Here is a 12,812-nt window from a genome sequence, read left to right on the forward strand (position 1 = left end):
AGAGAGTTGTTTGAGTCTGCGGTGCACTTGTTCGCTGGGTCGGCGTTGAAGTGGTACATGTCTCAACGTTCCACTGGGAGGCTCATGAACTGGCAGCATCTCGTTTTTGAACTGCGTAGAACATACATGCACCCTGATTTGGACGCATTGATAAAGATGAAAATCTATCAGAGACGCCAACAGAAGCATGAGTCATTCCACGAGTTCTACTTCGAAATGGAGAAGCTGTTTCGAACGATGAGTTGCCAGATTCCAAATGTTGAGAAAATGCAAATCATTCAACAGAACATGCGGATTGATTATAAGCGGCAGATGACTTTTCTTCCTATCGCTGATCTGGAGACCCTTGTAGCAGCAGGACAAAAGCTCGATGCTTTGAATTTCTCCGCCTACAACAAGGTTTTCGGTGTGGATCGAACCGTTCAAGCGGTTAACCACAAAGAAGCTAGCGGGAAAAATAAGCAAAAGGGTCTTTTGAGCTTTACAGCTTTGCAGGAATCAGATCAGATAGCGAGTGTAAGTCCATCTACGCAATACAACTCCAATAGGAACAACCGTCCATCAAATCCCTCTCAAAATTCCGTTACGAAACCCAACACTGCAAATAATCAGCCAACTCAGCGTGTAAATACTCCGATTCGGAGCCCTTCTAAGGATTCCTCGCCAAGTCCTCGTGCAGGACCATCAGGTACTCAATCGCGTCCAACACTTACACTAGAGGAAGTGGTGAGCAACCATGCGCCGCCTCCGAATAATACCTGCTACAACTGCGGTAGATTTGGTCACCATACAGTTATGTGTAGGCAACCACGTGGTGTTTTCTGTAGCACGTGTGGCCTTCATGGGTTTCCAACGGACTTTTGTCCTTATTGTATAAAAAACGGGTTGTCTGCGAACAAAAATCGCCGTCCGCAAAACAATTAGGCGTAAAATCATCCAGAGTCGTCAGCAATCAAACTCCTCCACCCTTTTGGGAGTCTGCTCCAAGCAATCTTTATGTCAATGATGCCGATGTTTGTCAAATTACCTACCCTTTTGAAAACGATAATCGTCCTTATATGGCAGTTCGAATCTACGGCTTTCCTATACGTGCATTGCTAGATAGTGGAAGCAATTACACTATTATTAGCGAGGCGATCTTCTCCAAATTAAACTCTAAACGGTTACATAAAACACCGGGTAACATTTCTCTCAGATCTGCTAGTGGAGATCCATTACAAGTTATTGGTCAAGCCCAGCTTCCGTTTTCTGTAGACGGCAAAATAAGGATTGTTCCTACGTTAGTAGTCGCTAATCTTTCCGTTCACTGTATTTGTGGTATGGACTTCTGGAGAAAGTTCAACGTCCAGCCCAAAATGCTCTCTAATGTGGCAAATGCAACTATCTCCACCGTGGAGGAATCTTTATGTGAGTCCGTTCTATCAGACGATCAAACTAGGGTAATCGAGCAAGTGAAGAAAGAGTTTCTTCCGGCTAGGGAGGGTAGTCTCACCTTAACTCCTCTCGCCCAACATCGAATTGTCCTAAAGGAAGAATGGAGAAAACATCCGCCTGTCCGACAATTCCCCTATTGTATGTCCCCAAAAACGCAAGAGTTGGTAGCCGTTGAACTAAAAAGACTATTGGACATCGGAATCATCGAAAGGAGCCAATCGGATTGGTCTCTCAACTGTGTTCCAGTGATTAAACCCGGCAAAGTAAGGCTGTGCTTAGATGCGCGCAAAATCAATGAGCGAACTGTGCGTGATGCATACCCTTTGCCCCACCCTGGACGCATTTTGGGCCAACTTCCTAAAGCCAAATTCCTTTCAACCATTGATCTTTCCGAGGCTTTTCTTCAGGTCCCCCTTGACCTAGAATCCAGGAAATATACTGCGTTCAGTGTGCAGGGCAAAGGGTTGTTCCAGTACACCAGAATGCCATTCGGTCTCATCAACAGTCCGGCCACACTGGCTAGACTGATGGACACCGTTCTTGGCCATGGTGTACTGGAACCGTACGTTTTTGTATACCTCGACGACATCGTCGTGGTCACAGAAACGTTCGAGCATCACGTTCAGCTCCTCACTGAAATTGCGCGTCGTCTAAGCCAAGCAAACCTTAGCATAAATCTGGAGAAGTCCCGCTTTGTAGTCTCTGAGGTCCCATTCCTAGGATACCTGTTGAGCACAAATGGTCTGCGGACAAACCCAGACAAACTACGTCCAATAGTTGAGTACGAACGACCAACAACCATTACGAAGCTCCGACGGTTCCTAGGAATGGTGAACTATTACCGGAGATTCATAGCGGACTTCAGTGGAGTGACTGCACCATTGAGTGACCTCCTTAAAACAAAATCTAAGGTGATTCGCTGGAACGACTCTTGCGAAGAAGCTTTCTACAAAATAAAAGAGCTTCTGATTTCCTCTCCTATTCTTGGCAGCCCGGATTTCACAAAGGAATTTGTAATCCAGACCGACGCTAGTGACGTCGCAGTGGCTGGAGTCTTGACGCAGGAGCAGAAAGGAGGCGAAAGAGTCATTGCATATTATTCGCACAAACTTACCACTCCACAGAAAAACTACCACGCTGCCGAAAAGGAAGCGTTGGCAGCAATTCTAGCCATCGACGCCTTTAGAGGCTATATTGAAGGCTACCATTTTACGTTGATCACGGATTCATCTGCGCTGACTCACATCTTAAAAACCAAGTGGAAGGTTGGATCCAGATGTAGCAGATGGTCACTAGACCTGCAACAGTTCGACATGACCGTGATTCATCGAAAAGGCAGAGAAAACGTTGTCGCTGATGCTCTGTCGAGAAGCCTAGTTGCCACGCTGGATTCAACCGATTCCTCTTGGTATTCGTCTATGATGGACAAGGTGATAAGTCAGCCAGATGATTACGTGGACTTCAAGGTGGAAAACGGTCTCCTCTTTAAATTTGTCTCCGCTCAAGATCATCCATACGATTCTCGCTTTGAGTGGAAAATCATTCCACAAACAACAGAGATCCCCGGAATTTTAAAAGCCTCCCATGATTCTTGTCTTCATCCGGGCTACGAAAAGACCCTGGCACGAATCCGCCAGCGGTATTATTGGCCAAAGATGGCGACAGGAATACGAACATACGTTCAACAATGTAGCACCTGTAAAGAGGTGAAACCTGCCTCGAGACCGGTAGCCCCAGAAATGGGAAGCATGAGGATTGCGACTCGTCCTTGGCAAATAATTTCCGCTGACTACATCGGACCGCTCCCTCGCAGCCGTCGGGGTAATCAGCATATGCTCGTTATAAACGATTACTTCTCCAAGTGGACACTGATACAGCCGGTGAGAAACATCAGTAGTTCAAGTCTTTGCTCCATTTTAAGGGATCAATGGTTTCTGCGAAACTCTGCTCCTGAGGTAGTAATTACCGACAATGGGAGCTGCTTTGTATCCCGAGAGTTTAAAGAGCTGTTGAAGAAGTTTGGGATCAATCATTGGCTCAATTCACGGTACCATTCGCAGGCGAATCCCGTGGAGAGAGTCAATCGAACGATCAATGCTGCGATTCGCACTTATGTAAAAGACGATCAACAACTCTGGGACACACGCACCGCGGAAATTGAAATGTTACTAAACACCAGTATTCATGGTTCTACCGGTTTCACGCCTTACTTCATCACACATGGCCACGAACTTTCAGAAGTAGGGTCTGATCACAAACTTGCCAGGCACGACGATAAGCTTTCTCCAGAGGAACAGAATGAGCGTAGAAAAGAAATGTTCACTCGAACGTACGACATAGTTGCCAAGAACCTTGAAAAAGCTCATCAAATCTCTCTTCGGCACTATAATCTTCGCCACAGACACTTTTCAAAGTCGTTCGTTGAAGGTCAACTTGTTTACCGTAAAAATATGAAGTTGTCGAATGCCGCAGAAAAATATAATGCGAAATACGGCCCCCAATTCCTTCCCTGTCGCGTGAAGAAGAAGCTAGGTTCGTCATCATACGAACTAGAGGACATGAGCGGTAAAAACATCGGAGTTTGGCCGGCCGTGCACCTAAAACCAGCATAAAATGGTTAAAAACACAACAGCATACTCAATTTGTTCAAATCATAGTACTACAAAAAGTAAACAAACAACATCACCGTATCATTAATGTTTATTTACACTTTCACTTGCAGTAATGTTTGTCCTCTCTGTTTGTTTTGTTTCCATATGCCTCCCACGCAAGTTTACCTGAAAAAAGCAAAAGGAAACACAAAATAAATGTATATAAATACCTACCATCAGCCAATATTCCAACATTCTTCAGATTGTTTTGCCTTCAGTTTTCTTTGTTGTGTTGTCATCGACGTCGTTGAGTTTATTGACAGATTAAAACAAAATGCAGGGGTGTGCAAAGTATGCACGCAGCCCCATCCGTGTCCGACACCCGAATGGACACACGGAAAAAAAGAATATCGGTATTCATCATTATTTCAGCCTTTTTTCTCTTGTAAAAACAAGCGAGTTTAAAGAAATATTGAAATGAGTTACCGATATTCATTATTAAATAGCTAAGTCATACTCACTCTTTCTTAAAAGAGTGGGGATATGACATATTAGTTATAGGGTACCCTACCATAATTTTAAAAGAGCTCGAAAACCTAGCATTGATAAGGCAGTAGTCGTAATATTGTGAATAATTGAGAGCGTGATTGGTTGTGTGATTGAGTTTGGGGTTTATGAATGATTTGTTTTGAATGAAATTGATTGACAGAGTTAGTATAATAAGTGTTTTGTGTCCAAGATCAATCTTGTGACGGTGATTGTTGAAAGAGACGTTGCAGAAAGTTTAGTCTCTGAGATAGTAAAATTAAATATATAAAAAAATCTGATCTGTGATTAAACTCAACAACGGAGACTGTAGCCAATGAACGTATTTATTCTGACGCACCAAAAACCACACTCAAAATAGACATTCTTCCCAATCTGAACAACGAACTATCTGCCAATCCACTATTCCTCTGATTTTGACGGTTCCCTGGTGCTGCCCGCGAAAACGGTGGACAGACTCACTCTACCAGATTCATACAATTTTGTTCAATGATTTGTCGTGGAATCCAGAGGAACTGGAATCCAGGAGATCTGTTCTGACCACGTCCTTGCGAATGCCGAGGAAGGTTAGTTGGACACTTACTTAAGACAGATGCAGAGAACTCAACGACCTCTCATAAGTGCCACGAGAGGTTTTGGGATTAAGTGGGAGGTTATACCAGTAGGAATTGTTTTGGTAAAGCTTGATCCACTTAGAATTTGGCCGCACGAAATTCGACATTTTTTGCCGAAAAAGTTCGTAAAAAGGTGGGTCAGGTTTTATTATACAGGGATATTAATAAACTTTGAAGGAAAAAATATCGAAAAATGATTCATTGGCATTTCGGATGAAATCTCGGCCTTTTCTCTCAATACCACTCGTTATTTCAACTTAATTCATCAACTTAATCTGTCATTTTTTCACATCACTTCTCCATATAAGATGGTTTTCTGATCGTTTTGCACCATTTCTCAAGTTTCCCTATGATAATTGCCTAATATTTTTCGTTGGGACAAAATTTGGGCATTTTGGTGGGTTGATAGTTTTTTCAATAACGTCATTATCATTCGGTTCATACTATTCCATCACATCCCGTCTGTTATGGCAGCTTGTTAAGTCAGGCCAAAGCAACACCGGACAGTCGTGTGATTGAATGGATGGCAAAAATCGCTTCTGAAGACACTCCTCCTTGTATATTTGTCCATTTATGGTCGCTCCAGAGATGAAAACTTTAGTTTTCTTTCCACAACTGCAGATGCTTTGACATACCATCAATTTGTGGGCAATCTTACCTGCATATACATATTTGAATTTTCCTGGCACATTACCCTTCCGTTTGGCAAGGTAAAACTTGTGTCCCGGGAATTAAAAGTCAATTTTAATATTAATTTCATCACCCATCAAAATACATCAATTGTATTTCGTCAGAACTTGCTCGACCAGCATTCTTGCGCGATGTTTGGCAACCAGGTTCTGTTTCAGGGTCCTGTTGGGACGCTTACTGACATCATACGACTTGAAACCTTCACGCCGACAGATTATTTGAGCTGCGCAGTGATTTTTTTTGTTCGCTAAATCATGCAAGGAAATCCCAAAATGGTTCCGAACTGCTTTGCAGACTTTCACTTGTTGTTTCTGGTCGTATGTTCCACTTCTACGACTGTTTTGTGCTACGCGAACCAGCAATAGTGTTTCCCGATAACGTTTGATAGTTTTTACAGTCAATTTCTCTAATTTTAGATACTTTGAAATCATTCCTCCTGACCATGTTGGATTTCCAACGTGAGTGTGCAAAATTTGTTCCCATCTCTCGCGTTCCATTTTCGATAACTTTTGAACGTGAGCATCAATACTGATGAAACTTTCACCATGAATTAAACAAACCTTCCGCAACGATGTGATGTATTTTACTTCTCGTTACGGCCACCAGAGGCGCCACAGTAATCGGAAAGAAACGGCCAAATACTAAGTGGATCGAGCTTTAGAACGTGAAACACAGAAAGAACTAAGATAGAAATACAAAGTAGGAAAGGGACGAGCCTGGAATTCAACCCACGACCTCCTGATTATAAGTCAGAAGCGCACGTAAAAAAAAAGCGTTCATGAATTCGTGAACTAACGAGTTCACGGTGTATTTTTTCGGGAACACCAGTCACGGATTCGGGAATACAGTCACGTTTTCGGGAACGTTCTGGAAAACGTGACTGGTGTTCCCGAATCCATGAATTAAATCACGGTGTATTTTTGCTGGTTCACGAATTCGGGAACGCTTTTTTTTTGTGTGCGGTAGCCACTAGACCACCGAACTCGTCTGTTACAAAAGCTTAAATACTGCACTTCAAAAATTACATCACCATGGCATTTTAGCCATAGTTTACATTAAATCAATCATGAACAGAATAGTTTTCATTATTTGAATGTAGTAAAACATTTCGTACTCATAATTTGAAACAAGCAGTAAGATCCACTCGATAGAGTGTCAAATCTGTTAAAATTCTCCTGAAACAATAGGAAGGGAGAATCTCTGAATTCTCCATTTCCTTAAAAAAAACAGGCCTCAAGACCATCCTGCCAAAGCGTGGAAAAATAGTCCTTTTACCGAAAGAAGGGATCTTGTTCAGTACCGTCGTCGGGGGTGACAATGGGTCAAATGAGGATGAGAATGGGTCACTGTTTCAACTACTTAGAGGATTTGTAGATTACAATGAATGTATTTGTGGGCAAGAAGGCTAAAATATAAGAGACCTTTTTGAACGATTTTGCTATCCGACCTCCAGGGTGCCGGTGAGAGCGATGACCCATTCCCCCCCCAGACCCATTGTCACCCCCGATGGCGGTACTTAACTGGGAAGAGACATATTTTTTTCACTCATAACGACAAAACTAAGCTTTTTGTTCAGGGTCGCCTTGAAATGACAACTCAGTTGTAATAAATCGCTGGATGAGATCAAAATTGAATTTGAACAACAACTTAGATTACCATCAATTGATGTTCAAGTTCATTTGATTAAAATGAAGAAGAAATTTTACTCTAGTAGAGGAACTGTTCCTGGATTTCATCTCATGGCTCCGATATTCATCCCACCAAAATCAAAGCAATGGAAAGTTAGGGGGAAAGACGGCTTTGGCAAGTTTTGTTCTATTATTGGCAGGGGGTTTTTGTCGACCAAATTTTATGAAATTTAGCCACAATATTCTTTGATATGCAAAGAATATTTAGGCCAAATTTGAGCCTAGTCAGTCATAAAAAAACCCCCTGCCTATAATAGAACAAAACCTGCCAAAGCCGTCATTCCCCCTATTTGATTTATTTATTATTTTTGTGATTTTTATTCAGCAGTGGGCATGCATGTTGACAAAAATAAGCGAAGAAATTGGTTCTTTGTTACGCGAAGAGATGAATATATATTCAGTGAGATGGAGAGCGGTGCAGTTTCCCTACTTCCAATAGAAGCATTTTTCCAATTTTATTCAGTTGGGGGAAAATTCCAAAACCCCACATTAAGTGTCAAAAGTGCCACCAAACATTACAACATGGACGCTCATTGCATTATTTGTGGTAGCTCTTCTCATGCCAGAGACAATCGTTCTGTGAGAGACAATTCTAATAACTTCAAATGTGCCAATTGTGGCGGCAATCATAATTCCAATTTATGGGAATGCTCTGTAGGAACGAGATATTTAATAATAGGTTTAATTTATTTCTATTAAAATAATTTAATAAGGTGTACCTAATTAAATTAGTTGAATAGAAATGAATCAAACCTAATATTATATATCTCGTTCCTACATGCCCATAGCAAGAAAGGCTTCCAAAAACTGGTTTTGCTGATGATTCTAATAGGATTACTAGAACTTTTAATTAACCTCAGTATTTTGTTGAACCAAGTACCGTTCAAAAAATCGAGCGTCCACGGTAGATCGATTACCTCAATTTCAACAATACCGATCAAAATGTAATATACGCCCTGTCTCGTCTTGCCATTGAATTATATTGCAATCGTTTAAAAAAGAAATGATGAAAACATTGAATCAAATCAAAAAGGCTATTGTTTAGTAAATACCTACATACATTAAGTGTTTAAGGTTGATCTGACCTTGTAGTAGGAATGCAAAATGTTGAACGAAAGACCACGGTATCCATTTTATAATATCAAATGCGACAACTCCAGGAATTCTATTCTTTCACAAAACAGTTAATTCTTTTTTAAGGTAACCAATGTGGTAGCTTTATTGAATAGCTTCTGAAAATTATTTACTCAATATTTAAAGATTAATCTGGTTGCATTTCTAGCTGTTACAATTGGTAAGTCATGGTGAATTGGCAAATTGCAATTAGCGGTACATTACATAGTTTACATAGTACGTTTCATATACAGTTGCCTTTCAGCCAATGTCATTCTTTCCCCTTTCCCACTGCTAATAGTACTCGTATTCTCTGTAGTTCGATTCAAAAATAAATATAATTTCTTTGTAGTTCTATATCACCCTGTGTTTTGTATGTTTTCGCAAGTTTTCGAAAATTTTAATTTCTAACGTTTTATTCAACACTTTTTACAGAACTTAAATATAATTGCGATTCCCGCTGGTGTAGTTTTTATCATTTCTAAACTTCTACCGCACAGGTATCTTTCTCAGTTTTGTAATATGAAACGTAACATCCCGTTTAGTCTTGGGTTTCCTCACTATTCGTAAAATAAATTAGATAACTTCAACCGCTACAAAGTGAACAGCCGCAGATTTACTGCTGCTGCAGGAGGAGGTTTTCCAATTCGTCCGCACTTCGCATCAGGAATGCTGCACTCTCTCGATAACCGGTCACCAGTTGTTTGACGGCGGTGATTTCAGCACTGTTCAACTTGTGGGCCAGGATGGGTCGTTTCATCGACAGATCGGTGGGTGCTGCAGCGAGATAAAAGGTTAGAACTTGGAATACTTTTGGTCGATGGGCAACAGAGTGAAGCGCTTACCAGTACCAGTGGCGGACATGGTTGTACTCGTGCTGGTGGAGTTGGTGGCCGAGTTCATGAAGTTTTGATAGTGTTGCGAACGGTTGGTAAACCCGGTGTTGTAATCGTGGAAGTTGGAAATTGTTGGCACGGTTGTTGGTATGGTGGGTGTGGAGCTTGCACTGGCACTTGGGATGTTCCTAATGGAAGAAAAAGCAAAGAAATTGGAATTTATTATCTCTGCATTACATTTGTAGACTATTATTAACAGATCACTACGCGTCTGTAACTGAGCTATGAAAGAACTTAATGAAAAAGATCTCTGTTTTAAACAAACGAACAGCAATTCGGTAGACACGATGACGAACATAGAAGGAATTTGATAGTATAAGACGTGTGGGGTTAGTTATTAAACCACACTGGTGGCAAGTGTACGTTTTTCGATGTAAGTGGGAGAAAAGAAAATTGTTATTAATTGAGAATATTTTGAACTAATCAATTAAATTTGATCACAGATCTGATGATGGCTGAATGGAGTAAGCCGAAACGTTATTAAAAACGGAAATTGTGTATTTTTCATCACAGATAAAAACAAACCAGAAAATATACAGTTTTACGGTGACCGAAACCCAACAAAATCTGTTTTTTTGCTGAAACTATCCCAATTAATGACCAATTAATGAATTGTTTTTTATATTAAGATTGCTTTGGCTGTAGTCTTAGCGCCATTTAAGTGTTTCTCGAAGGGCTGCTTCCCCCTTTCGATCACTACAATCTATTGGTCAAGATGCTCACATTCTTATCCTTGCTGGATGCGTTTAGCTTCTTAAATAACATTAAAATGATTAGCACAATTTAGTGTTTCATTCACACAAAACGTGCTTCTCACAAAAATTGGCAAAAATTTAATTGAAGCTCAGTTCTCAAAACTTTTAACAGCCATACATCTTCTTTTATATATATATACAGGGGTTAGACAAGAAGGTTGAGATAGGTAAAATTATGTCAAAATTCAAATCAGCATAACTTTGCGTAGAATAATCCGATTTTGATAAAACCAGGACCATCAGAAGCGGACACTCTTCTAGTATACTTTTCTCCTGAAAACATATATTGGTCCTTGGCCACTGGAGATGTCATGTTTTATGTTGTCTCCAAAAACTAGAACTAATATACTGCCCACCGGTGGCTGCAGATCGAGAATCCATCAAAACTTCGCAGAGATATGGCCATTTCCGTAAAAACGGTTCTGGGAACATGATGAAATGATAACAGATCGAAATAATGCAAATATGAGTATCTAACTTCATGGCTTTGCGAGACGATGATTGCAGAAACATTTCCAGAATAATAGTGCCCACTGCCACCTTTATAGCAGGTTCCAAGGGCCTTCCAGGAGGGGCCTGTTTTGACACCATCTATAACCATGGATATATGGGTGTCAAAATTCATGTTTTCCCAAGACGATGAATATAGGGTATTTATTAAAGATACATTTCGAGGACTGTAAGACTCTGGCCAATTTGTAACAGGTTCCGGGTGTTCTGCGAAAGTGACATTTGCTCAGAGTGTATGGCCAATCCCGTACCGTTTTCACAAAAATGGGCATATATTTGCGTATACCTAACGGATTTTCGATCTTCAACCAGCTTTGGTCAGCATATTAGTTCTAGTTTCTGGGGAAAGAATAAAACATGATGGCAGTATACGTCATATAAAATTACAAGCAGATGAAAAAATGCATTTTTAACATACCCTTGGAAACCCCGGAACATCTCCGGTGGCCAACGGCAATCTAAGGTTTTGCATGGGGATTATTATATTAGTAGAGTTTCCGCGTCCGATGGTACCGGTTTCAACAAAAACGGACCATTCTGCGTAAAGTTATGCTGATTCGAAGTTCGACAAAATTTTGCCTATCTCAAACTTTTTGTCTAACCCCTGTATATATCAAGACCAACATTTGAAATAGGCATAACAGCCAAAATTTATTCCTTCTGATTCTTCGTCCCCATATAAAGACGAAGAATCCGAGAGAATAAATTTTGGCTGTTACGCCATTTTCAAATGTTGGTCTAGATATAAAACAAAGTTGACAATTGTATGACCGCGCATCACTCAAGACTAGACTGTCCAACGTTTTTTGTCTTTATTAGCCCTAGGCTGGCTTGTCTCGTATTTCCAACTTTTTCTAATTCATGTTCATATCCTTCTTTTATTTAGGATGAAACTGGAAAAATTTCAAAATCAAAATCCAATCCAATTTTGTATGGAAATATCAAATCTTTATCATTTGTATTTATATAACACAAAGTTGGTATGTAGGGGGCGCCGAAATCCAGAAATACGCTATGCGAAGTAGAACACTGTTATTAGTTAAAAGTACAATTAATAGCAAAGCTTCTACACCAAATGCTTATGGAAGAAAAGTTTTTAGTGATCTAGAATTCTAGAGCAAAAATGGAATATTTTTTCATTTCCACTTCAGCATGGCAAGTTTTGTTTTTGGGTTTGATCGCTAGTTTTTTTTGGAAATAATAAAGTTTGATATGCGAATTGGATAAGTTCCATTTTTGCAACTGTTATGGTCATTGAGAAGCTTCAAGAGCCTTAAAGTTTATCATCAGTAAGGACAAATTACTCTCAAATTAATAAGTTTGGTAAGTTTCAACCGGGTGTCTAAGTTCTTTAGAGTCCTCTTGCTTCAAAGAATCATATGGATGTTGTGTAGTTTTGTGATACATTTTCCTGTTTTATTCAGAGAAGTTCGACTTTGACTGTTTTTCACTAAAGGCATACAAGGCCTAAAAACGTTGAACGTTGACGTTTTGGTTGAATAGTAATTAATCTAAGGACAGCAACTAAATCTAGGAACTTTTTTTCAAATGGGCGTAATTGACCCTGACCTTGATTTTTGGAACGGCGATTGCACTCTTAATTCAAGTTATTTTGGTCAACTAATGTACCCAACAGATAAAATAGAATGTAATCTATCAGGTAGAAACGAAACATGCTGAATAGAGAGAATAGGAGTCGTTTTAAATTTCAAGTTCAAATAGGGTAAATCACTACTTGGGCCTATGGACCCCATTCCCGGCTCACTGCACAGAAAGCTAATGATTTATACTGTTTAGTAGCCGTAGGTTTATGATTGATCATTTTAAAAAAGTCTCCTATTTATCTCGCACAATACTCAATATTTTTCAACCATTTATTTCACTCCTAATCGATCCAATTATAGAAAATAAAAATGTAGATTTCAAACTTTTGCTCTTCGTTGCAACACCACTGAGCCGATCAAATAAACACCTA

The 12,812-nt window shown here is 40.0% G+C and overlaps 1 protein-coding gene across 8 annotated transcripts in view; it reads right to left on the reverse strand.

The window, feature by feature from the left end:
• Window positions 1–8,751: 8,751 nt before the first annotated feature.
• The window catches only part of LOC134212187 (nucleolar protein 4-like), a 39,342-nt gene continuing 35,281 nt past the window's right edge, over window positions 8,752–12,812 (reverse strand). For all 8 annotated transcript variants that reach the window (XM_062689828.1, XM_062689823.1, XM_062689822.1 and 5 more), the window contains 2 exons: window positions 9,522–9,700; window positions 8,752–9,453 (listed from right to left, as the gene is read on the reverse strand). In XM_062689828.1, the coding sequence (XP_062545812.1) occupies window positions 9,293–9,453; window positions 9,522–9,700 (340 nt within the window). In that variant the 3' untranslated portion in view covers window positions 8,752–9,292. The remainder of the gene's footprint in view (window positions 9,454–9,521; window positions 9,701–12,812) is intronic.

Source organism: Armigeres subalbatus, chromosome 2 (genome assembly GCF_024139115.2).
Source record: "Armigeres subalbatus isolate Guangzhou_Male chromosome 2, GZ_Asu_2, whole genome shotgun sequence".
Lineage (NCBI taxonomy): Eukaryota > Metazoa > Arthropoda > Insecta > Diptera > Culicidae > Armigeres > Armigeres subalbatus.